The sequence below is a fragment of the Pollachius pollachius genome (genome assembly GCF_949987615.1).
Source record: "Pollachius pollachius genome assembly, chromosome: 6".
Classification (NCBI taxonomy): Eukaryota; Metazoa; Chordata; class Actinopteri; order Gadiformes; family Gadidae; genus Pollachius; species Pollachius pollachius.
The window spans coordinates 2424345-2451500 of record NC_136939.1 but is presented as its reverse complement, the minus strand read 5'-3'; the positions used below and the strand labels follow the sequence as shown (position 1 = coordinate 2451500).

Below are 27156 nucleotides of genomic sequence, written 5' to 3'. Positions count from 1 at the left end.
GTTCGAGACCCAAAGAGTCCATTTGATATTTTTGGTCCATAAAAAGTGATGCTGTCCATTCAGTGAGGAGTACAAGATATACACAGCAGCGCATCAAAACAACACAACAGCCCCATTGCTTTGTCTTGCCTTACATCGCAAACACAATTTACACAACACTTCAAATTATTCCATTAAGAACGTCAGACCTGGACTTTATCAATTGAAATTCATCACATTTTAATTAGAGTTCACTTTCCAAAACCAAGGACCTTTGTAGCGTTGAGTGATTTTGTTTGTTTATACCTGAGTGTTGTCTGTTGTCTGTATGTTACTTCAAATCCGTGAGCTATTTGCAATTCGTTTTCATTACCACTTGGAAATAAAAACACATCTGTCTAGTAATCTTTATCTAGAAATCTCTAGTGTTCAACCTGACTACACACCTCTCTCTGTTCTCTCACATGTATGAATATAGAATATTTAATGAATTCCAAATGGACATGGAAAAATATATTTGGAAGGCCACCTGATGAGGTGGCTCCCCCTAATAACCATAATACTACGTTTTCATACGTTGTACAATGTTGTCTGTATAAAAGTGTTGTTTTGTGAACGTCTGACCAAAATGCCCTTCCATCCCAAATGGATTGGGTTCAAATTTGTGGATCACTAAGTTACATTTCCAGACTCTACAAAACGATCGGTGGACAAATCCTGTGTACTGAATTTGCGGAGGAAGATCTGTCTTTTTTTCACACCGAGAGAACCAATCATCTTCTTCTGTTTAATTTAACCAAACTACTAGAATACTGGCAGCATTATATGTGTAAACTCTGTTTGATGGCGAGTGTGTGCGTCTGTGTAAATAGCCAATATATATATATATATATATATATATATATTTGTACATTACTGCATTTGCCTCAAGTGTCTGTACAACTTGGTTACACACTAAAAACACTTTGGTTTGGGTCACAGCAACTGAACAATTGACTTGGACAGACAACACACACTCGATAGCAACAAAATTAACTCCAGCTAAAAAGTGTCAATAGTTGACTTTCTGTGAGTCACAGGGTTAAGCAAGACCAGCCAATTAATATATGAACAAGTGAACTACTTTTAGTGAAAGAAGCTCAATAAAAAATCACGGTTCAACACACCTACTTTATCAACACACAGGGTTATTGTTCATTCAATAAGCAGCAGACATTTTTGTGTCCACCATCTCAACCTTAATAGTACAACAAAATATTATTTTGTCCTTCAAAATAGGGTAATCCTTGTGCAGCAAATACAATTCCAAAAGTGTTTGACAAAACGGACTGATGATATAATATCTATACAGCATTAACTTTAGGGTGGAGAGAGCACAATTTAATCCAGGTGCACTGGTTCACATTCAGAACTTCTTATTCCCTCATTGGCCCAGAGGACCCTAGCAACGCCATAGCCACACCCTAGAAACCAGACAGCGCACTCGTGGGCTAGCATGTAACCTTTAGCATGTAAATATAAGGAAATTCTTGCTAGTGCTTGTTACCATGCAAGTAGGCCCATCTTAGCGTGCCAGGGCATTAGCATGCTATCATGTGAGAATTTTCAGGTTAGCATGCTAACGGTCAAGCACGCTATTCCATGGATGTAGGATAAGGCTAGTACATGTGATTGTGTAAGTACGCTAGGGTGCTAGCATGTTAGCATTAGCATGTTAGCATGCTAAAAGTTAAGCAAATGGATAGCATGTGGTTCTGCGGTACACATGCTATCAATACCTGTTGCATGGCCATCCAGCTATAACAATTGATTTTAAAATTTGTTTTACTTTTAAAGTTAAAGGTGCTATGAGAATTTAGTGTCGTCTTGCGGTGAGGTTTCAGATTGTAATGAGGTCCCTTGATAGATTTATAAATTGTGTCTAGTTTTTCAGTCTGTAAAAATATAGTACTTAGGGGATGCCGATTAGGATTGTTAGTTGTTCCGCATTGTGGTAGCGTTTTATAAAAACGCATCCTCTCTGGAGTCATTTGTCCATTTTTGGCTACTGTAGGAAGTGCGGTGGAACAGGGCTCAATCTAAGGTGACGAAAATATGACTCGTATTTGAATGGGATTAAACACCAATTAAAAAATTCCAATCCTGACGAGTTCGCTCCACTAGATGCCACTAAAGTCCCCACACTACACCTTTAACTTTGCATACATGTATATACACACACAAGAATATGTACAGAGGCCACAGCACGTACTGCTATCTGTGTACACAGGTATCTGTGTACTGTGTAGTACTCGTGTAGCACTAGAATGCCCCTTTAAATAACAAACTGCTGTACCCCGAGAGTGTTAGTACATACTAATGGGCTACTCCCAGTGACACACGGTGTCACGAACGTTATGGCGGTTAAGGTTTTCTTCGCTACATTTAAATAAAACTAGCTTTACACTTTACAGTTCTTTTGTTTAGTTTTTTTCAACTTTTTTTATTTTTTAAATGTATTTTACAATCAAGTTATAGATACAATTTGTATCAACAAGCAAAAGTCAATTCTAGACATTTGTGGCTTAGCTGTTTGCGGCCTTTAAACAAGATGGAGGGTATGGGTGGGAGCTGGGCACGCCCCTTTCCCTCCAGGCGATGCGTTGCGCAACGCATGGTGCGCATTGGGTGCATGGTGGAAAAGTGAAGGGCACCCGACAGACTGGCATCCCCGGGTCACTAACGTGTGGGTAGCAAATCAAATAAATTTTTGCTCTTTGTTTTTCTACATTTTGAATAAACGGGATGCCAACCTGCAAGTCGCTCTTTCAGGAGTGGAGTGGCGCAACAGTCCGGTGAGCAAGGACTGCTGTACCAAGGGACAACCAGCCCAACACTGCCCTCTAGTGGTGGGTCGACGTCTAGTACAAATCAGCAGTGTAAATTATTGTTTTAATTAGCTACATATTTTTGTCTATAAAGATCCCTGTCTCATATAGGTGGGTACATGTGGGTGTGTTGGGCATTTACAATTATTCAATTCTAATTCAACTAAACATATCGAAATACAATGTAGCACCATGCTACCACGAGGTAAACCATCAAATCAATTTGGTTGCAAGCCTCATCATGAGCATCCTTGGCTAACAAAGGCTAGCACCACACCTTTTGCTCGGGATATAATGCCTTAATGGTCTATTACTTCAACACACAGAAGGGAGTGGAGAAGGGTGGATGAGATGGAGGAGGGAGAGGAGAAGGATGAAGTGGAGAAGGATGTAGGATGTAGTGGAGAAGGATGTAGGGGAAGTGGAGAAGGGTGTAGGAGGAAGTGGAGAAGCATGTAGGGGAAGAGGGAAGGAATGGCCCGCAAACCCTAAGCCAAATGCCAGAAACAACCTTGACGGCAGCCTTTGCGATCCAATTGTTTCACAGGAGGAAACATTTAGGCAGTTATGTTCACCTTCTCATGAGTGGATAGGACGCCTCTATCCCACTCCATGAAAAAACTAAGTCCTCAGAACCCAAAAAGTCCTTTGGGGAGAGCAACAATCAAACAAGGGATTTTTCTTTCCTCCTAACTACAGCTAAGCACTTTCACACAGCATTAGAGAAATGTACACTTTCTAAAGCACAATATGTCTAGTTTAGGCTTGATTAAAAAACTAGATTAAGACTAATACCACTTTGTTTTGGGAAATGTAGTAGTGTGGTGTTATTAAATGTGCAACTTTAGATTTGTTTAGTTAAAAATGACGTTAGTACTGTACTTGTATTTGGCCCAACGCCAAAGGTATACTTGGTATTTTAGTTCTTTCATCACATTCACGTACGTCTGTTGATTAAATATCTTAATTAATTTGATAGCTGAAAATAGTGGCAACTCTCGTTCACTTCCTATACAACAAAACCATGATGTTTATTCTAAGGATTATAAAACCACCTCAAGTGATCGGATTAAGTGGTACTCCTGTTTAAAAGACGCGTAGTTAACCCGGCGTTAAGGCTGGCTCTGCCCACTGCGTTCCCCCAGTGGCCCCAGAGCCAGACGTCTGCTCGGTCATCCACCAAATACTAAGGTGTTGCCCGTAGCAACGCCTCGGTACGCCACCGGACGACAGGATGCGTCTGTGGCTGTGTGTCAGATACTTGTAAACGCGGTAAAGTACCACCTCCTGTGATGACGAGGTAAACACCTGGTCGCTAAGCAACGCGGACTGTAGCAAGGCACTGATGTCACCAACTGAAACTTCGGAGCGTTTTTACTAATGTGAGCGGCGAGTTCGCGGTGTTACGTCGGTCGTTATTAGTAACGTCCAAGGCTCTTTAACCGCCAGCCCCGGGCTTAACCCGGACACCTACTGTAGCGGACTTCTTGGACGAATTAGGTTAGGCTTCAGGAACAAACCCAAGCCTTGTTAGACGTGGAACATGGCGTCCCCATTCTTGGTGCGTACCATTCTATACATGGCTGGTACGATGTCATGTACGCGGGGCGGGAAAATCGAATACAACCGACTCGGTGACACTACGACAACTATAATGTATATTTAGCACATATTTACATGTATTGAAATGGCACAGACGAAAGTCAACGTTAGAAGCTCAATGTGCTGGATATCAAAGTGCATCACGAGAACCGAGTCAAATGGTACGTCCCTTTGTAAAGCAATAAGGTCCAGGTTCAGCAGAGCCAGCGCCATCTTTAACGGTGCGGCTCCGAGCTGACTGGGACACGGGGTAGAGGTGGATCATTGAGTTAAAGTGAAAATGTGAGTGTACTAGACTGCAAGGCAATAAGATTCTTCTTCCTACTTTGTGAAAAAGCAGGGGGTAGAAAGCAGTCTCCCCACATCGAGAAACCTTCTCCGGTTTATGTTTTGAGCGGTGGACCCGTTGTGGGTGGAGTTACGACCACAATCCGAGCCTTGCTTCTGGACTCGAGTCCAGGACAAGTTAGCATAAAATACTTTTTTACAAACATTTTTTTATACGGTTAATATAGTTGCAGACCTCCTTGCGATATAATTTTCCATTGAGAAATATCACTTGATATTCCAACAAAATTAATTCAGGCAAATCTAAATTGTGCCAACTTTGAGCGTCATAGAAACATCTTACAGAAATATATATGTTAGAAAATCCTGAATCTGCAATAAATACACCGGACGGAAAACGACACCAAATGAACTGTTGAAACAACATCCATGATTCGGTTGAACCCTCCGACCCGGGAGAAGAACTCTGGTGCAGGATGGAGCAGTTGTGCCTCGGGTGTTGGACTCACAACCCGGGGTTCGATCCCCACGTCCTCAGACTAACCCTTACGGTGATGCCTAGCCCTGCTCCCACCTTCTCCCTGTTGACCTGCTCCCTAAATGAATAGTAGTAAATACACTAAATAGATTCATTTTTTGGCATTGTTTAGCAGCGTATTAATGTCTGAAATGATGGCTTGGTGTGAATTCTATGTACAAAGACGTGTGCGTTCCCGGGTTCGAGCCCTCTGGCCCGGCCTTTTCAGTCCTACCAAAATAGTAGCTTTGTGAGGTGAAACTGAGAAAATAGATCTTTACATGTGGAGGGCGGAGGAGGAGGAGGCAGAGCAGCAGACGAAGGGATGGCTGAAGCATGGGTCGGTGGGAGATAAGGCGTCATGCTGTGAGGTAAGAAGCAGCCTCCCCCGCGCTCCTCCGAGGAAACATGACAACAAACAACGCGCAAGTCTTCGGTCACCTCGCGCGTACGTCAAACCCCCGTGTCGGAAACACATCAACAACCTGGGGGGACGCACTGAATCGTCTGATTCACGCCTGAATCCGGGTGTCGGCTGACACACTGAATCAACTGATTCACGCCTGAATCAGGATGTCCGATGAATCCTGCTGTTGAGATGAATCCAGGGGTCAATTTGAGGGCAAGTGCGTGTGCCTCAGTTAGCTAGCTTGTGTCGTATCATGGGCTAATGGCCTCATTGACGGAGCTGGTGGTCAACAGTAGTTCTTGGGTCATCGTGAGAGCATGGCCTCAGGTAGCCACGTGATGTTAATGATCGTTGCAGATATCCTTTTTTTAATACTAATTATGAGCTGCATCATGTTGAGCAACAGAGTGGAGAATGGTCAGATTCTTGAAAAGCTTTAAGACATAATGTGGATATATACAATATATAAATGTATATTTAGTATAAAGTTGGACGTTTTCCATGCATGTGCTACGTGGCTGTTATGAAGCGCCCCAGGTGTTGTGTGTCCCGGTCCGAGTTTTAAAATGAGAGAATATGAAAATGCACCACAAAAGATATTCAGTCTTGGTTTTCCTGCGTAAATCATCCAAACGTTGGATTGACTTTTACTTAAGGAGTTCTCTGAGTGACTCGTCGCACTGCGGTACTCTCCAGATCCTCTTGAGGGCAGCGTTGCTCCAGTTAACACAACACCTGGGAAACGCAGCGAATCGCAACGTGGCTCAAAGTGCCACCATCACCCGAAAAACAAACACACCGTCATCCACCCGAACGCGCCAAACACCCGAGGAGCGGCCCCAGGGCATTGTGGGTAATGTGAACTAGTGTGGCGGCGCTCAGTGACAGGACCTCAGCTTGGTGACGATCACGGCGGCCAGCTGCTGCGGGTCGCTCAGGTGGGGGTTCTTCTCCATGACGGCGTGCACCACGTACGCCGGGAAGATGTTGCACAGGTTGCGGTACGTCTGGTACCGCTGCTCCGGGGCCACGTGGCGCTCGGCGGAGGGCGGCGGCGGCGGCGTCTCCCACGGCGACTTCCAGATCTGCTCCATCTTGTCGGGCATGCTGCGCACCATGACGCGCTCGCAGCACGGCACGAGGCTGGCGCTCAGCGGGTACGAGTGGTACCCGTACGAGTCGCCCACGCAGGGCAGCGGGTCCCAGCTGGCGTGCTGCTCGCGGCACAGCGGGGGGCGCCCGCGCTGCCGCATGGGGTTGCTCTCGTACAGCCGCGAGTCCGAGATGCTGTCCATGCGCGTCATGCCCAGCGAGCGGGCGGGCTGCGCCGACAGCGGCGGCAGGACGCTCTGCGTCTGGGGGTAGTCCCCGGGGCAGCTGGACCGCGCGCCCACCGGCACGTGCTGGATGTGGGGCGCCAGGTGCCCGCCGCCGCCCGCCTTCCGGGGCCCCGGCTTGGGCTCCTCGGGGCCGTAGCTGTGCACGCGGGTCAGGGAGTCCCGGGGGAAGCCGTGGGAGAAGGCGTGGATCTGCGCCTGGCTCAGCGAGGGCGGCCGCGGCCCCTTCAGACTCTCCTCCAGGCTGCCGTCCCCTGAGCCGGGGTAGTGGTCCCCGTAGGAGGAGAAGGAGTCGCTGTTGGCGTGGCTGAGGCAGGACTCGGGGCAGCGGCCCAGGCCCGGCCGCTGGTAGGCCCCGCCCCCGCCGTGCTCGTGCTCCATGCTGCAGAAGCTGTCCACGTTCTGCATGCTGCTCATGCTCATGGTGGAGAAGTCGCTGTGCAGCGAGTAGTAGCCGTGGTCGCTGACCGAGTCGTACTTGGGGAACTGGTCGCTGTAGGTGACCGAGGCCCCGTGGCTGTTGGTCACCAGGATGGGCGGGTAGTGCACGCTGGACATGTGCTCCAGGGAGCTGTGGGAGAAGTGCATGGAGCCCGGCACGGGGCTGCTGGCCGAGCGCGTGTTCAGGGCGCCGGGGGCGTGGCTCTTGGCGGGCTGCATGGTGGGCACGCTCAGTGCCGACACCAGCGAAGGCACGGAGCTCGCCTCCGGCTTGCGGGCGGCGAGGGGCGACGGCGTCGTCTCCTCGGGCTCGCAGGCCGGAGAGCGGATGCTGGGGTCCGACTGGCGCTTGGGCGCCACGCGCTTGGCCTCCGAGCCGCCGCCCTCCTTGGCGCCGGCCGGGCCCACGCCGCACTTGACCAGCGCGCCCTCGCTCATGGTCTTCACGGCCGACAGCTTGGCGAAGGCGCGCAGCTCGTCGGCCACGGAGCGCTGCGGCTGGTTGACGCGCTCGGGGTGGTAGTACTTACACTTGTGGCCGTACGTGCACTTCTTACCTGCGGAGAGAACCAGACATACCGGAGGTGAGGAGGAGGGTGGGGTGTGTGTGGAGGTGGAGCAGGAGGTTAGAGGTGTAGCAGGAGAGGAAAGGCGTAGCAGAAGGTGTAGCAAGAAGTAAGAGGTGTAGCAGGAGAGTGGAGGTGGACCGCGGGTCCTACCATAGGGGCACGGCTGCTTTTTATGTTCCGGGACCACGGGCCGCTTGCGGAGGAAGTTCTCCAGGCTCGGCCCGTGTCTCCCCAGGGGGTCGTCAGGTGGCATGAACCTGGAGGAGGACGTGGTTATTCCATATTACTCTTACGTCATCTTCCAGGAAAACCCCATGATGGTGAGTGGTAGAGCCGGCTAGGCCTGTGCGTCAGTCATCAGAGTTGAACAACATAAAGAGGAACCAAGCTTCTTCCAGATACACAACGAGCAACCTTCGCCCTTCCGCTTAAGGTTGCCATTCCAACACACAGGCCTCTGCCTGCACAACAAGGTGACGACCTGTCCCTCACAAACACCCGTCACTCACTTGTCGTTGACGAAGGAGTACATGAGGAGGCGCTCCTCGATGAAGGTCTTCCACTCGGGCTTCTCGTTCTGCAGGTCGCGGTAGTTGTCGTTGGACACAATGACGCCGTCCGAGTCGTAGGCCAGCTTGACGATGAAGCGGTCGTCGTAGCAGACCACGCGGCGGCCCTGCACACGGCGCGACGGCGTGAACACCAGCAGCTTCTCCTTCTCCAGCCGCCGCAGGATCTCCTGGTCTGGGGAGAGGGCACCACCTTACCTACTGAGCTGGAGGCTTTATCAGACGTGACTCATGGGGAGGAAGCCGGGTTAGGCAGTATGTATAGAGTGACATGTCTATATAGAGGGACAGTAGGGGTTAGGCAGTATGTATAGAGTGACATGTCATTAAAGAGCAGATAGGGGTTGGACAGTCTATATAGGGTGACGGTAGGGGTTAGACAGTATATATAGAGGGACGGTAAGGGTGAGACAGTATGTATAGAGGGACGGTAGAGGTTAGAGTATATAGAGTGATATGTCGTGAAAGAGCAGGTAGGGGTTAGATAGTATATATAGAGGGACGGTAGGGGTTAGATAGTATATATAGAGGGACGGTAGGGGTTAGATAGTATATATAGAGGGACGGTAGGGGTTAGACAGTAGGGGGCATCTTGCTCAAGGAGCCAACAGGTAAGGCTGTAGAAACCGGGTATTGAACCCAGAACCTTCTGGCTTCCAGTCACATTAAGCGGCTAATTTCTTCTACAGTAAAAACACTGAAGTGAAACAAAATGCTGTCCTTTGTTTCAGGAAATTTGCGAGTGTTGTTTTGTTCGTTTCCCTGTTGGCAAGCCAAGCGATTGAATGATCCAAAGGATCAACTGTTCCGTTTGTATCTCAGCTCGCACGGAGCCTCGTTATGCTTCCCGTTGTGTTCCAAAACAAGGAAAACAAACCCTGGTATGAGTAGGACTCGCTGTAGTACAAGTATACATATTGCGTGGTGGTATCCGTTTGGCGATACCAGGGATCAGTACTCCTTGCTGTACTACATTAGTATGCGTGGTGGTCTCCGTGGGGGGGTACCTGTGATGAGGGCGTCGGGACGGGACTGCTCCTTCCGCCAGGTGGGGACGAACACGGTGATGTCCCGGTGGCCTTTCTCCAGGAACCACTCGATGGCCAGCTGGATGCCCCGGCACGAGAAGACCTCCTTGTTCCCATGGCTACGGACACACAGGGACCCCGTCTCCGTTACGAGGTCACCACCAGAGACACAACAGACTGTCTGCCACTCATGTTTGACCAGACCTCCTCTCCTACCTCATGGCCACATTGGAGCCGTCCACCACAATGGGCCGCAGGTTCTCACAGGTCTCGCACGGCTCCTCCTCCAGGGAGACCTCGGGGCTGGGGGCCTCGGTGACGCAGGGGGCCCGGGCCCCCGCGGCCCTGGCCGTGCCGGCGCCACCGGCCTTGGCCTCGGGCTCCAGCGTGTTGCCCAGGCGCACCAGCTCGGCCAGCACGTCGTTGATGAGCGCCGCCGCGCCCAGCTTGTGGAGCACCGTGTCCACCTGCACGCCCGAGTAGCCCAGCTTCAGGGCAAACTCCATCTTGCTCTGGTAGTCGCGCTCGCCGGCGTGGTGTGCGCTGACCGGCGGGGACGCCGAGGCGGCGGCGGTGGCGCTGTCGTCGGTGCGGAGGTCGTGCGCAGTGCTGCTCTGGGAGAAGCTGGGCCGGTCCAGGCAGGGCGAGCGGCACAGCTGGCGATGGGGCTTGGCCACCAGCGGGTCCCGCCGTCGGTAGCCACTCCCCCCGCCGCCCCCTGGGGTCACCTGGTGGGGAGCAGTGAGTTAGTAGAGCTAGTTCTAGAGCACCTTCCACAGACGACAACACAATCCCTAGACCGCAGTGCGCAAAGCCTGTCACGATACATGGCTTCAGGTGAACGGCATTTATTGCGCTTTTCTAACCAGAGGCCACTCAAAGCGAGTTATTGCCTAACATTCATCCATTCACACACCAACGACAGTGTCCACCCCGCAAGGCAACAGCCAGCTCGTCGGGAGCAGTCAGGGGGAGGCGTCTCGCTCGGGGACACCCCCACACTCGGCTAGGAGGAGCCGGGGATCGAACTGGCAACCTTCCGGTTACCAGCCAACCCCGCTCTACCTCCTGAGCGCCTGCCGCCACCAACAGAAGGAAGGATATCTTTCAGCCATAGGAGGACCAGTCCAGGGTCTAGCTGCCACCCCTGGCCACAAAGGCCTGCTCTAGTGTAACGTTGGAGGAGACTGACCTGTAGGCGGGTCCCCCCCTGGTCATCGGGGTCGCTGTCGGAGCTGCTGCCCTCCTCAGACCCCTGGTCCCGGGGCTCGTCCTCCCCCCTGCTGGGCCGTTGCTCCATGTTGATGTGCTCCGCCGTGGACCATGCTGACATCACGTCCCCCTCGCCGTCGCCGCCGCCGCCCTCGCCACGGTCCCGCGCATGCTGCCTCACCTCCCGCACAGTCCCGGGCGCATGTCTCAGCGGTCCGCTCTAGCCGGGGGGGGGGGTGGAGGAGGAGGAGGAGGAGGAGCAGGAGGAGGAGGGGAGGGGAGGGAGGAGAGAGTGCGGTGGACAGAAGGTTGATGTGGTCTCCTCCGTGACGTGCCGGTCAGGTCAGACACAGCCTGGAACCCTGGAGAGGAACACAGAGAGAAGGACTCATTGAGGAGTATGACAGTGCTTCTTGACCAGTCCCTCCAGAAAAACGTGGCATTTTTTTTGTGATGTTGCGGCCAAAAATCCTTGATTATGCCGCATGTTTTCTTAAAAAATGCGATGAAATATGCGGCATATTTATGCAATTTTATGCGATGATATTGCGGGAACTTGCAAAAATTGCGGGAACTTGTGAAAAAATGCGGGAACTGGCGGAAAATGCAGCTTTTCGATGACGTTCACATCGCGTAATTACGTCACTTCATAACGTTCCCATGGCAACAGGGGGAAATGGCTGCTCTTGTGTGAAGTAAACGCAACATTTTTCAACTTTCTGCTAAGATATATGTGACTTTTTTGCAACGAAAATGCGGGGATTATGAAATCATGCAAGCCCCGCATATTTTGCGCGGAAATCGGCAATTTATGCGGTGAAAGTGCGGCATATTTGAAAAAATGCGACCCCCGCATGAATATGCAGACTTTGGCTGATTATGCGTTGAATTATGCGATCGCATAATCACGTTTTTCTGGAGGGACTGCTTGACTAACAGACTGATCGTAGGGAACCGGTTGGGGTTAGAGGGCATCTTGCTTTAGGACGCCTAGAGGAAGGACTTAGGGCATCGGGGTTTGAACCCAGAACCTTTCAGCGGAGAGTGAAACACCCCTACCAGTAGACGATCGTTCTCTCATGTTTATTTCCATCTCTGATATACGGAGAAGGGTGCAGGTGTCTGCTGACGGGCGGGCACTTGTAATAATGATCCAGATAATCACTAGTTGCAGCCCTTCAATTATTAATGAGACCGGAAAAGCTGATGTTTAGTCATTAGCCGCAGAGAGACATGGAAAAAGAGGCAAGACAGTGTAATGGCTTGTTAGGGTGTCGGATTCCCAGCCGCAATGTTCTGGGTTTGATTCCCGATGTCCACTGTCTACCTGTAGTCGTCTTAGAGCAAGATGCCCCCTGATCACTACCTGCTCCGTAATGACCTGTCTCTGTACTGTCTAACCCCTACCTGCTCCTTAATGACCTGTCTCTGTACTGTCTAACCCCTACCTGCTCCTTAATGACCTGTCTCTGTACTGTCTAACCCCTACCTGCTCCTTAATGACCTGTCTCTGTACTGTCTAACCCCTACCTGCTCCTTAGTGACCTGTCTCTGTACTGTCTAACCCCTACCTGCTCCTTAATGACCTGTCTCTGTACTGTCTATCCCCTACCTGCTCCTTAATGACCTGTCTCTGTACTGTCTAACCCCTACCTGCTCCTTAATGACATATCTCTGTACTGTCTAACCCCTACCTGCTCCTTACGAACTTGTATCTAAAATAATCACTGCTCGACGTCTCAGATTCAAGAGTCTGACAAATAACAAAAACAAAAATTTAACTTGACGAAGGAAAGGTTTGATTCAATACATCCATTGTATCCTCAGCGCTCATGACAACATTCTCTAATCGGCTCTTCTCGTTAATACAAAACCTTTGTTGCGGGCGTCTAAGAGCCAATTAAGAACATGCTGTGGCCAGGGCGGCCGCTGAGAGCCTCTGCTGATGTGTTGATTCCTCTCTTGTTGCCCTGCGGTTGGCTGTGAGGTTGACTCACTCGCTCAGAGCGGACACTACGCCCTGCAGAGTAACACCTCCTGGGGACATCGCGAGCTGGCCGTCCCCAACGGCAGGGAGGCCAGAGCGAGGGAGCAAGAGCTCGACCTAAAGGCCGAGGTGAGGTCTGTTCTTCTCAGGCCGGATAGTGGAAGGTGAGGGGGTTCCACTCCCAACACAAAGGTTCTGGGCTCGAATGTACAACGCGGCCTAGCCTGTAGTCATCCTAGAACAAGAACAATCCCCTACCTGCCCCTTAATGACCTGTCTCTGTACTGTCTAACCCCTATCTGCTCCTTAATGACCTGTCTCTGTACTGTCTAACCCCTCCCTGCTCCTTAATGACCTGTCTCTGTATGGTCTCACCCCTACCAGCTCCTTAGTGACCTGTCTCTGTACTGTCTAACCCCTACCTGCTCCTTAATGACCTGTCTCTGTACTGTCTAACCCCTACCTGCTCCTTAATGACCTGTCTCTGTATTGGTAGCTAGCTGTAACACGTGCGGGCTGGTAGCTGGCTGTAGCAAGCTGTAACACATGCGGGCTGGTAGCTGGCTGTAGCTAGCTGTAACACGTGCGGGCTGATAGCTGGTAGCAGCGCTGTGGTGGGTGACATGCAGAGAAGCCCAGAACAGCCTGTTCTGAACATGTTGTCACTTCACACCTCCTTCCAAAACGGTCGCAGGTTTGATGCCTTCCACTGGAGAAGCGTTGGCTGAGCCCAGACAGTTCAGCTGCAATTTTTGTTACTGTTTTATACGGTTTATAATTCGTCTACATAATTATACACCTTAATGTAAATATAACACATTTGCCTATTGGGCCTAAACATCTGTCTGTCGCAGATCTTTCTTCCATATTTCTAATAATGTTAAATTGACAAAATAGGCCCCTCCTAAAATATATCCCCAATAGTTGATAGTGAGAAGAATTAATTTAGATCTAAATTATACAATTTCTTACAGAATACAATAGTAATTCAATCAGTGAATGGTGGGGGCAGCACAAAAGGGAACTACCTTCAGTTACAATGTCATTTCAATTTACCTTCACATGAGCAAAAATATCATGTCCTTATTTACACTCCTAGAGATTTCATACACGCACAGACACACACACACACACACACACACACACACACACACACACACAGAGGAGAAGAAGGAGGGCTGTACTGGGGAACACGCAGCGTAGCGGTAGCTTCAAACGAGCCTGGTCCATGACAAGGGTTGCCTAGCAACACAGCCCTGTCATCAGCCAACTCTTTTTTTACCAGTCACGACTAACACAAACACAACTCATTGTCTCTGCGCTGGCTGCTAGTAAATGCAGAACATCCCAGCCCAGACACGGCTTTCCCTCCTGCTCACTGACCTGCACTACCTGATTACTATACATTATTCATGTCTATACATTAATAACACTACCGCCTAATATTCGCTCATAATACTTACACCTTCTATACATTATTAATGTCTGCTTTACATTAATACCACTAAGACCTTCTATACATTATTAATGTCTACTTTACATTAATAACACTAAGACCTTCTATACATTAATATCACTAACACCTTCTGTACCGTATTAATGTCTACTTTACATTAATAACACTAACACCTTCAATGCATAAATAACACCTTCTAAATATTATTAATGTCCACTATACATTAATAAATCGACCCTCTACTATATATTAACACCAACACCTTTTATACATTAATAATGTCTACTATACATTAATAACACTCACACCTTCTACACATTCACAACCCTCACACCTTCTATATATTTACACTAACGTGTACTATACATTAATAACATTCTAGTGCAGGATATTGAAAAAAAAAGTAATGCTTTTTCATTTATCTTGAATAGACAAGACTTGTGATAGTTTGTGATAATCAATAAACGGGCAAATTAATCTTTTTCACTTCAACCATTATAAGCAAAAAAAAAACGTTAGGTTACACAAGTAAAACGTAACTTGATTTGCATGTCAGCCATACCAAACGTTAAGAAAGGATCTTTAGGGAATCACAAGACGAGAAGAGCAGTGGTTTATGATCAGCCAGCATGGGAGTGGGATGAGCATGGATAGCATCGATGCTGCTGCATCAGAGCTGTGTTAGCGTTAGCACCAGATGCTAAAAACACAGGAGCCGCCGTGCGGAGGTAAATCGATGGCTCTACCTCCTGCGTTCAGACACGATGACACACCAGCCCGGCGGTTGGGGCCTAATGACTAGACAGACCGAAAAACAGCAGGGCCTGATAAAACGTGCAACAGCTCGGCGAACAGTTCTGGTTTCATAGCAACAAGTGGAGCGGTTAGCTTCAGGCCCCTGTGCACTAGGGCAGGTCCTGCTAACACATGACGTAAAGGATGTGGCCGTACCGCAGTGAGAAGAACACTTACATGCGTGTCCACACATCCCCGCAGAGGGAGCCAACAAACGGCGGCTAGCGGCGGTACACAGTGTCCCTGGCTAAGGTGGATGTCGCGATGCTAGCCAAACTGTTGCCGTTGACAACCACCGCATCCTCTGTGTTGCAGCTTTTTTCCAGTGAACTCGCGTCTCAACCGGGGGCCACTGCTGTGAGGAGAGACTTATTAAGAACCAACAGTTGGTTATGATGACTATGCTCGAGGCGTGACTGCCAGCACTTATGTTTAATAAGGTGTTAGAGGTTAGCCTGATCGAGTGGTGGTGAAAACAACAGCCGCGCATTAATCGTGATGTTCGCAGAGTCTGAGAACTGAGGAGTGATGAAATGAGGATTAAAGTACGGGCCCAGGCAGAGAGCAAACGCTCTGACACCACGATGAATCACAGGAGTCCAGTAACTTGTTCTTTCCAGGGCCTATCCCTGATCACAGAGGTTTGCCCTTAGTTGACCTTGTGGTGTCATGGCTTTTTGTTCAGTTGCCCACCCGCTTACAAATCAGGAGATTAGGAGATACTTATCGACCGCAATTGCACATTACTGCTGCGGTGGCAGAAACACTGGCGACATACCTAGTGAGGGCATCGTTTCAGACTTTCTTGACCCCTGCTTTAAGGTTATAATACACAATAAAGTACCGTAATGCTACCCTTCGTACCTGTGGCGTGTGTGTTATAGGAACAGAGGTTTGAAAATCATTTGGTTGTCAACAAATGGCCAAAGGGAAACGCGTTGAGTGTGCCATTAACGTTTTATGGTTTTCTTGTAACTCAGCCGCTGGCTGACATCCCAACGCACTTGGAAGATGATGTGGAGATTTTCATCCAATCATATAGCGTCCACATCTCTCCAGCTCTGTACAGTGCGGCCGCATCTGATTTATAACCAGCTGTTGAACACATCTCAAAGTGCCAAAGAGCTCCTACAATACTTATTACTCGTGGTCCAGTCATAAATACTTTGTTGGGCGGACTGCTAAAGTAGCAGACCTGTCTGTCAGATATTTGTTCTGGAGGAAATATAGAGCACTCGTGCACTCACATCCTACCGCGTCCACATAAAAACACATTAGTGCCTGGCACGCCAGGTCAGATCCACTTCACTGTTGAAATTAATGATTTACCGACTACTTTATCGCCTTTTCATTCAAACGGCACACTATACTGTGTGGAAAGTTTTAGATTGTGCACTTCAGGCAGTGAAACAACTCCCTTGTAGGGATGTGAGGTTGGCTCGTGCTCCCAGAAGTCATTCGGCTCAGAGCCATCGGGAAAAAAACAAGGAAACCTGACAACTAAACACACTTTTTGGAAATAATATATTGTAGATTATTTTAGCACATTGCATTTTGTAAACACTGCTCTATATGCATCATTATACTAACATAGAATAAATGCAATGCCATAAGCGTCGTATCTGTTGTAATGAAATAAAAGTATTGAGGAAGAGCATGCATCGTGCATGTGGAGGTAACAGGTCACCTTGGCTCACATGAAGATAAGCCACTGCTGTCACTGCTGAGCTACAAAGCATCCTATGCCATCTTGCGAGTGACAGTCGGCAAGAAAATAGTGTATAACCTGATTGTACCACATCTATAACCACACTTGATATCTGAACAAGACACAGAGAGTCACAAGTGCTGACTCCGACCCATTGCGTCGGGTACCATCACACCGAAGATGAACCACATCAGCATTAAAATACACTTTCTACAACTTCTGATCCCAGCCCCGTTCGGTTCGGTTCCGTTACCGGGGCTGATCGATGCTAATCGATCTGACACCCGCTGGCCCTGGACCACAACCAGCTGATGGTCGCGGTACAGCGAGTTGGTAATTAAGTAAATTCAGACCTCGGATCGACGGACAGTTGTGTCGATCCGTCACCAGATGGGCTGATGACGGTCAACAGGCTCCCCGTCTCCGCGGGGGGCCGGTGGGGCTAGCCCCCTCACGACAGCCCGGTGGGCAACAAGCTAAGCTTAAAGCACTGGGAGGGCAGCGGCGGGTTGCTAATATCACTTAGCATCGGCGGAATAGGGGTGTTGCTAACGCTCTTTAAACCCGAAATAGTGTCGGAAGTTGAATTAAAAGTGGACATCTGTTGTGCATTTCAGCACACCGAACAACCGCAGAACGAGAAGCAGGTCTCAATGGGTTCCGAAAGGATCCTAAATGATGTAGAGAAGAGAGTGGAGTGAAGAAGGGATCAGCTCACCTTGTTGCTGTCATCTTCCTTCAGTGATGTTGTCGCAGTTCGCCCCGGGTTGCCAGATCGCCCTGGGTTGCCAGATTGCGCAAGGGAACCAAGTAACTTCAGCAGGCACTACAATGTGTTGCTTTTTTATTTTTATTGATGAACAGATGCTCACCGTTAGATATGTTCCGTATCATCAAATGTGGTGAATCTTGATTGTTAGGGTTAGGCAAAAAATTTTTTGTCAGCAGGAACACTTAGTTTCTGTATTCTCTGCATTTACTGTTCTATTACCTTCATTTAGTATTTAGTTTGAATTCAATTAAAAGCAAGAATCACTTAAACCCGACAAAAGAAAGAATATAGCATTTAAAAACTAGTCACATAATAATAGGCAAGTAATAATCGTTATTCATAGAGCATTATGGATGTCATACAACCCTAAGTAAGATCGGACATCTGCATGCCTCTTTTCTGTTTGGTTTGTAGCTTGAAACCATCAAATCAATTTATTTATCGCTTCCCGTTTAATCATTTGGTATCTTGCTTTTTAAAAAACGTTTTTACATCATGGTGCGTCAGAACACCAGCCTTTAGAACATCCAACCTGGGATGATAAGCGCTCTCCTGTGGACCCCCTGGGTTTCATGGAATTGAGGATTTGTGGACTCTTCTGGATTAGTCTCTGTAATACTGTGACATGTTATCGGGTATAATGAAGTCTGCATATACTGCTCGTCTGTAGCACTTGTCTTACTACTAAACCTTTTTCTGAACCTGAGCCACAGCTCGATCCGTCGCAACCTAAACATTTTTTTTTTCTTCTCATGATTTAGCTTATGAAGCGATTGTGAAGCGTCTCTGAGTAGTGGGAAAAGCGCTATATAAATTTGAACTATTATTACTTAACATCTTGTCTGTAATCTCCTGAACAGCTTCTTCTGTACAGAACAGGGTGTTTCCTCCACCGGGATCTGAACAGGCAGCTGTCCTGTGTGTGGACGTCCCTGTGGGGCCAGGGTGTTCACTCTCAAGGTGAATATTCCCGCTCAGTGCAACTCATATATAATGGAGAACATTACTGCATATGCTAAAAGCTGGATATCAACATCTCCGGGATAAGTTGTCCTATTGTCTACTCTAGAGCCTGGTATGGCTGCATATATATCATTACTAAAAGATAAGAAGTCAACTTGTAGTTACTTACTAATGAATGCTGATGTAGGTGTAGTTTGAAAAACAGCAGAACATTACGCCTTTTACGATATTTACGAACCCCCTTCTTGCCCTGGTCAACAGGTAATTGATTAGAAATCGGATGAAAGAAATAGTCCATCTTCTTCAAGCAAAAAATATATTTAACACACAATGTAGTTCAAAATACACTGTTCAAATACAGGGTTGAGAAGTATAAATACAAATCATATGACAGATGTACAACATCACACTAAACATGACATGTTTGTGACACGCACAAACATGGACACTTCAGCTCCTTGTTTGCCACACGGCTCCGTCGCCGACTGGTGGAAGCGGGTCAGACCCTGGAAAAACAGGCGAGGTGTGGTGGAAAAATAGGGCACAAAAAGCTTTATCTACCAGGACAGACATGTATTCGCCATTAATGAAGGTTTAAATGCAGTTTATCTAGAAGTAAAGTGTAAGGATCTTCCTTATGAAAGAAAGACCGGTGAGGACTTAGCCGCAGCAGTGGACTCAGTCCGCCCAAGCAGTCGGAGGTCTCAGAAAGCACATTTTAAATGGTCCATTCTCTTTTTTAAACATTGCTATGCTGCCTATACTGGACTCGCTAAAACTAACAACTAGAGAGTATCTCTGGTAATATTCCTTACAGACATTGTGTCTCATCATGGATGAATTAAGAAGAGTATAGTTCCTCTTTGTAGTTACCTAAAAATCCTATTTGGCATGTAGAAAAGAACGAAGCAAGAACGTATAATAATACCGCCACGAAAAGGTATAACCCCCCAAAAGAGACATACAGGCACCCCTGTGCAGCTAGAGATAGCACAAGAACTAGCATTGGCACTTTCAGCTTTAAGCAGAGCGGTGTGGCCCAGCCCACCCACTTTAACTGTGCAATAGAAGAAGGCTATTCGACAAAGTGAAACTACTGTGATAATGTGGATATTCGGGCTACGTTATGTTAAACACGTGTAAACGGCAGCTTGTTACGCGAGTCACAGATGGAGACGTTTCAGTGAGGATACATTTCAATGAGGTCTACTTGCGATTAAAGTAAAGTGATTACACAGTGAGCACTAACCACGTGTAAATCGGTGAACCAACAAAATATAAAAAAAACGTGTATTCCTTTCAGAATGATATGTAGTGCCCTAATGCAAGAGGCTGAGCTGTGGCTCCCGGATGCAATGGGCCTCATCCAGCGAACGGCCATGTTGGTCTCCGTCTTGGATCCAAACGCTAGCTCTGCGCGGGCGGAACCGAATGAGGGACACCGCATTCAACTTCACCACCCAGCTAGCGTTTGGATCCAAGATGGCCGCTAGCTGAATCAGGCCGGTGACCAGGGTGATCACAGACCACACCTCAGAAACCACAGATCAAATACACTAACAGTAAGAATCAGCGTTGGTAAAAACGACGGGACACCCTCGTTATTTGCATGCACATGAGGATGATCTCCTGCTTATTATGGGATGTTTCCGCAGGCAGCAGGGCTGGCTGTACCCTGGGTGACCCCGCTGTATGACGAGCCCCCACCACAGCAGCCATTGAACCACCGTCTACTTCTTACCAAATGTCTGAACTTTAAAGGCAGGGGCGTAAAAAACATCCCCTTCTGATTCCCCTGAGGCCGCCACCATGGTCATCAGGTCCGAGCCCGTCAGGTCGGGGAACGCGAAGGTGCTGTGGGGGGGGCCCGACTCGCCCGTCGGCAGACGAGGGGCGCACTGTCTGGTGTCCCGGGACCCGGCGGTGGGGAGCCGGTGGGTCACGCTGCTCTTATAGTCCCTGACGGACGGGCGCGCCGCGGCATGCCGGAGAGCTTTGACCCCGCTCTGGTCGTCCGTCGCAGCCGAGCGGCTCGACGCCCGAGCGGGCCACGGAACGCCGCCGCCGCCGGGGGCCTCAAACGCGGACCCAGAGTGTACATTCTTCTTATCGTTGGGGGGGTAGGCCCGGTGGGAGCCCCTGTTGGCCTGGGGATAGACGGTCCCGGCCGCCGCGTTCCCGGGGTACTCCGAGGCGCTCCGCTCCAGCCCCTCCCGATCCAGCGACCGGCTCCTCCGCTCCGACGCCGAGGCCGCCGGCCCTCCCTTGGGAAGGCCCAGGTGGCGCGGCAGGCTGGCGATGGTCCACGCGTTGCCGAACTGGTTCTGTTCGCACATGGAGTTCAACATTTGGTAGTCGCAGCGGGCGAGGTCCTCCTTCTGCAGGTAGCTCTCCTGGAAGTCGGGGTAGGGCGCGGAGCCGCCGTCCTCCTCCAGGACGTCCTGCAGCTGGTCGTCGTACTCCCCTTCGTTGTGCATGTCCATCACGTCGAAGGTCACGATGGTGGGCAGCGCCTCCATGTTGGGGGACAGGGAGGAGCTGGAGTCCAGGCCGTCCATGTTGTCCCTCAGGAACTGGGAGTGTTTGGTGTAGTCCACCAGGGCCTGGGAGAAGCACACCGTCGTCCCTTCGTCCGCGGGGTTGCGACCCGGGGAACAGGGGTTGCTGTACAACGAAGCGAGGGGTTTGTTCTCGTCGGGGGATCCTTTCGTGTCGCTGAACGTGGGGGAGAATCTCGTAAAGTCGGGGCCCTCCACGCTGCCGAACGAGTCGGCGTTGATGGACTGGAGTCTCCGCTCGTTGGGTTCCAGTATGTTTCCGTTTTCACGGGAGGGATCCAAGTTGATTCTGTTGTTGTTGTTGAAAAACTCCTGGGTTGCCAGATTCAGGTTGGCATTTTCTTGTGGGCGGGAGCCAGAGAAACTTTTCGAAAAAGGTGCAAACTCTTTGGATTCGTTGCACATGACCACGTCGTACACACTCGGGAAGTCCTGGTCCTCATAGAGGTTGGACCCCATTTCCAACGGATTCATCTCGGGAAGGAAAGCCGAGTCGGCCATCCCCTCCGAGCCCAGCCCGTACCCACAGGACTCGGAGCCCACCATTCCCGATCCGTTCTCATAGTGCGGACTGAGGAGCCTCTCCTCCGGGACAAACAGCTCGTAGAGGGCGTCCCCGCTGTAGCTGTCTCTGGGGATCCGGTCCGTCGGCCCCGTCCTGTCCAGCTTCCCCTGGGGGTCCTCGGGCCCCGGGGTGATGGAGTCGTAGTAGCCCTCATCGCTGTTGGGCGCCGAGCCCTGATGCTCGCTCTGGGGGGTCAGCTCGTCCGGGGTGAGGGTGGAGGCGTCCGTGGCGCTGCTGGACTGCTGGCCGCCGCACTGGGAGCTGGTCAGGTCCGAGGTGGGCTCCGTGTCGCCGGAGCAGAACATGTCCTCCTCGGGCGTCTCCCCCCAGAGGTCGCGGAGCCCGTCGGCCTCCAGGTCGTCGGGGGAGGCCATCTCCTCGCCGCCGCCCTGGTACGTGAGGCAGCAGGACGAGCGCTTCCCGGCGTTCCGGCTGCGCTCCCCCGAGACGGTGCTCTCCGCCAGGCTGTCGTCGTCCTGGTCGGCGATGATGTCGCCGCAGCCCGTCAGCGAGTCGAAGCTCTTCAGCGACGCCACGTCCTCGAAGATGAGGTCGAGCCGGTCCGAGGAGCACGGCGGCCCCGCCGGCTCGGCCTCGGGGGTCAACCCCAGCTGCGGACACGACTCGCTGTGCGCGACGCCACCGTCGAGGTACTCGCCGGGCAACGTGGTCGACGTGTCCTCGTCCTGGTGGTCGTCGGGGATCTGATCTCTGAAGGACAGGGAGTCCCGGGGCCCTTGCTCCGCAAAGGCCCTCGTGTCTCGGTCGTTACATTCGGGTGGGACGGCGGCGTCGCTCGCCGTCGCCCCGTCGGGCATCTCGGGTGAAGACGAGCTCCCCAGGCACTGGTTTCGGTTGGCGTCCTCCCGCACCACGACGACGACCACAGCAGCAGCAGCAGCAGGCACCTCTCCCAGAGCCGAGGACGAGGGCAGCGTCGTCATCTCGTTGCTCTCCGCCTCGGCGTTCCTCTGCGCGCGGTGGAGCCGGATGCTGTGGAACAGACCCCTCAGGCCCTTCTTCTGCCGCGGGAACGACTGCGACTTCTGCTCTGCCGCGGGGTAGTAGTCGCTGTTCGCACCCCCCTGCGCGCCATCTCTCCGACTGAGGGTCCCAAAGCTTCCCCCAGAGGGGCCCTCGCTCCCGGGACTGTCCCCGCAGCTCGCCTTGCTGAGGCCATCGTGAGTTTTGCTCTTACCAACTCTCTTCTTGGTTTGATTCTTGCTCCTCCCGCCAAATATGGCGGGCAAAAGGCAGATACTTTTACGCACGCCGAAGAACCTCAGGGCGGTCCTGCGTAGTTTGCCGGGCGTCGGGGGCTTGGCGGGGGCGGTGGTGTTGGGGTCCGGATGGAGGTCTTCCAGGGGGTCATGGATGCTGCAGACGGACAGATGCTCGCGGGCCAGAGCCAGATGCTTCGTCTCGCCGTCCTGCTCTTCGAACTCGCGGAACGCCATGGCGGTCTCCTCCGGAGCAACGCGGCCGATGGCTCAGAAGCCCATGGCGGTCGACCAATGGGAATCAACTCCGAGCACAGCTGGAGTCCAGCGCTCCGTCAGGTCCATCGATTGAGAGGCCTGAAATTCAGAAAATCAATCAATCCTTTATTTAACCAGGTAAGATAATTCATTGAGATTAAGATATATTTTACAGGAATGACCTGGCCAAGAATGCAGAAAAACAAATGAGAACCCCAACATGAGAGGCTCATTGTTGATTCTTCTTTCAAAAGGATACGGATTCGGATTCACCCGTGACACTCAGGTTTTCCGTTTTTATTGTTTAGAAAGTACTTATTTTTCATTTGATACAGTGAGCAGGTTGGGTGATTAAATTGTGATCTTTAAAATGTTTGCTACTGAACTGACTATTATTAGTAATGATAATCACACCCATCATCCTACTTTAAGCAGCATTGGCAGTTTCATTGCAAACATTGTATTTTCTTCAGGCTCCATTCAAGAATGAATCAAGGGAAATTTGAAATAGGTGACGTTAAGGATGTTGTGATATTTCAATATTGCATTCAATGGCGTCACTATGACCTATTTCAGGAAAATTAATTACAAATCCTTTGTAACCAGTGTCAGGGATGAATGAAATCCTTTAGAACTAAAGTTGGTGATGTATTATATCCTTTGCAGCCAGCCAGGTATATGCATTATACCCTTTATAACTTATGTATGGGTCTATCTTCTTACTATACCATCCGGTATTCATCCAGACCCCTAGACTTCCCGGCCTGGAGCGGAGTCCCCTAGCTGGAGACCCAATTCTAACTGCGATCAGCAGCAGATCATCCCCAACTTCCACTGCAGTCCCAACCTTGCTCGGTTTGTTTTGAGGCTAAACGCTAACCATGCTAACCCTCCCTGGGGCTATCTTATCCCGCCTGGGGTCTGATTCCCGCAGGGATTTAAAAGCCCCGGCACTATGAGGTGAACGGGAGGCCACTTACTGCATGTAACGGTGTGTGGAGGTTACACCTCACCGGGTCGGTCCATCGTCACGTCCCAACATCTTTCCTTCTTTTCTTTCTTTTTTCTCCCCATTGGAAAAAAGATTCCCGGCGCTCGCTGACGACGTCACGTCACTTGTCCCGCCCCAATTCACTACCTGGTCTATATAAATATTACATGTCAATCATGTAAAATCATAGTGTTTCTTACTAGAAAAGTAATATTGATATCATTCAGTAATAGTGCTAAATACAACACACGATGTCCACATTATGTTATGTTGTGCATTGTGAGTAATAGTTTTATCAGATGTGTTATGTTGGTGTGAAATAAACTAGAAATATAACATAAAGTTAGTTCAATAAGAACCCAATTTAATCCATGAGCTTATCTCGTGTACCTGAGAATATCAAAAATATACAAAAAAAATGAAGAAAACATCTCACATTACAGCATACATTATAACATTAAAGGATTGTGGTAAAACAGTTTTAAAAATATCTACTTCAAGCCCAAAAATACTATAAACACGGTAACAGCTGATTTTGAATCAATATTTACATATAAACATAAAAAGTATTCATTTTTCTTGAATATCCATACAGACATTGTATGTTACAACTCCGAACAGTGTCTTGTTTCATCTGTTGAAATGCATTTGACTGAAAAGTTTCAACTAGAGTTGTCGACGTCTTCCTTCATCCACTGTAACAAAGTGCTTCCTCCCGGCCCTCAGGGCTTCGACTGGCGGACGTCGGTCCACTCGAGCCTGGTGCTTTGAAGGGCCTGGGTTTTCTTCTCGTCCACCTGAACGTAGTCCACCTTGTGCTCGTCGACCAACAGCGCCTTCTTGTGGATAGACAGTCACATTACACACGATTTAGAAAGACCGCTATTGCCTAGGTAAGATTTATCTAATAAGTTGTTAAGTTAAGATAAGAACAATGAGATATACCAAATACAATTTTAAAAAAAATACAGAATCCCTTTAATTACAATAATTAAACAACATTTCACTGTGAAAACCTTTAAAGCAAATATGCATGAATATTGAATAAAGAAACTAAGAAATTAAATATCTCAGATATACAGTGTGATTTTCAAGGAGCTATTATTGACACATTTATTTAATGAATCATAAAATGACCACGATGTGTCATAGATTAAGGAAACAGTCTATGTCGACAATGCCACAGCCTGTCGACGGAAATGTCCATTACTCTTACCAAAACGTTAGTTTTTGTTTTGATATCTGGACAGGAATGGATTATGGATAGGAATGGACTATTATCCGAGGTGACTCCGCCCACTGCCCAGTTCGGCACCCCCGATTACGAGAAATGGAACAAGACGGGACACATATTTATTTATTTACTCCCTCTCTCTCTCTCTCTTTCTCTTAACAGAGGTGTGATTCATTGATTCCAAAGCATTCCGTTCCCGGTGACTGTTGAGCTTGTTGTTCTAAGTAACGGTGAATCAGGCTCTGACGGAGATCGAGAGGACGGGAGAACGGGAGAACCTACCTTCTGTACGGGAGAAGGTGAGGCCGAGTTGAAGTCCAGGGACAGGTAGTCCAGGTTGGATCTCCTGGGCCACGACCCGCTCGCTCCGTCAGAGGGATACTGGAAATGTAATGATCCCGTCAACCACCTCATCCATCAATGAAATAACTGGAGTCATGCTAATATCAGTGGAACCTAATATTAAAACGACTACTGCTGCTATGTGATTTTTTTGTTTTTGTCCGAAGATATTGAGAGCGAACAATCCAGACACAGGTCATTAAGGAGCAGGTTTCATTACCATTGGAGTGTAGCAGCCGTCTGTGTCCAGGTCGTCTTCGTTCTCATACGTTGGTCCGTTCGGAAAACCATCCACCATGTCTCTGCGTTCGGAGCATCAGGACAAATACACCTCACACATCAACGTCGCTCATAAGCGGGGTCTGTAATACTTTAAAAGACGCAGCACGTTGCCAACGATAAAAGACACTTGAAGAGTCAAGTCGCACAGACATCTTGGACCTAATCAAGTTTTATCTTTAGATTGGCTTTCGCTTCCTTATGAAATGTGGTGGTTCGTTAAAACTAGGAGAGGAAAGGTCTCAGAAGAAAGTCTGTTGAATAGGATACTGTGTGTGTGTGTGCGTGCGTGTGCGTGTGTGTGTTTGCGTGCGTGTGTGTGTTGGCGTCTCACCCTGATGATGTCATCGGCGGGCCCGCGAGGGGTCGCGTGGGGAACTCCCTGATGGTGGAGAGACCCCGCAGGTCGAGGGGCGGGGGTCGCGCTGCGCGAGGTATGACATCATCGTAAGGTTTGGAACACAGCGTTTGAAACTTACAGCGATTTGACCTCTTCCTGCTGCTCTGAGGAGGACGGTACGGGACCTGATATTTATTGTATTTATCACCAAACTCAACTTGTTTTTAAAGGTGGAATAAGAATTATTTTTTCTCAGCAGATCCATTTTATATTACAAACAATTTCATTAAAAAATGATTGATTGCATTATATGATTATGAAAATGGATTTGGGATGGATTGATTTCAGATCTTGGAACCGCCAATAATTCCTCCTCCTGCTTTATTACTCTGATATCTGTACTCTACTCTGATATCTGTACTCTACTCTAATACCTTTACTCTAGGCTCTACTGTACTCTACTCTCTACTGTACTCTAATACCTATACTCTAGGCTCTATTGTACTTTTATACCTATACTCTAGGGCCTAGAGTATAGGTATTAGAGTACAGTAGAGCCTAGAGTCTAGGCTCTACTGTACTCTAATACCTATACTCCAGGCTCTACTCTACTCTAATACCTATACTTCAGGCTCTACTCTACTCTAGTACCTGAACTCCAGGCTCTACTCTACTCTAATACCTGTACTTCAAGCTCTACTCTACTCTAATACCTGTACTCCAGGCTCTACTCTACTCTAATACCTGTACTCCAGGCTCTACTCTACTCTAATACCTGTACTCCAGGCTCTACTGTACTCTAATACCTGTACTCCAGGCTCTACTCTACTCTAATACCTGTACTCCAGGCTCTACTCTACTCTAGTACCT

At 49.2% G+C, this 27156-nt stretch overlaps 3 protein-coding genes across 3 annotated transcripts in view; all 3 read right to left on the bottom strand.

Annotated features, from left to right (window-relative positions):
- Positions 1-39: 39 nt before the first annotated feature.
- On the bottom strand, positions 40-11176 carry zc3h12b (zinc finger CCCH-type containing 12B). Its single transcript, XM_079738710.1, has 6 exons — positions 10799-11176; positions 9823-10334; positions 9586-9725; positions 8519-8753; positions 8160-8266; positions 40-7997 (listed from the first exon to the last, which is right to left on the bottom strand). The coding sequence occupies exons 1-6, from the start codon at positions 10937-10939 to the stop codon at positions 6541-6543; spliced, it is 2592 nt and encodes an 863-aa protein (XP_079594836.1). The 5' UTR covers positions 10940-11176; the 3' UTR covers positions 40-6540.
- Positions 11177-18852: 7676 nt separating this feature from the next.
- LOC307077350 (APC membrane recruitment protein 1-like) lies at positions 18853-24207 on the bottom strand. The gene is made up of 2 exons (XM_079738745.1): positions 24081-24207; positions 18853-23199 (listed from the first exon to the last, which is right to left on the bottom strand). Exon 2 carries the CDS (start codon positions 23077-23079, stop codon positions 20230-20232), a length of 2850 nt encoding a protein of 949 aa, XP_079594871.1. The 5' UTR covers positions 23080-23199; positions 24081-24207; the 3' UTR covers positions 18853-20229.
- A 233-nt stretch (positions 24208-24440) lies between these two features.
- gab3 (GRB2 associated binding protein 3) overlaps positions 24441-27156 on the bottom strand; it is an 11959-nt gene continuing 9243 nt past the window's right edge. Inside the window, exons 7-10 of the mRNA XM_079738982.1 lie at positions 26281-26371; positions 25888-25969; positions 25608-25706; positions 24441-24930 (exon numbers count right to left, since the gene is read on the bottom strand). Of these exons, the coding sequence (XP_079595108.1) occupies positions 24814-24930; positions 25608-25706; positions 25888-25969; positions 26281-26371 (389 nt within the window). The 3' untranslated portion in view covers positions 24441-24813. The remainder of the gene's footprint in view (positions 24931-25607; positions 25707-25887; positions 25970-26280; positions 26372-27156) is intronic.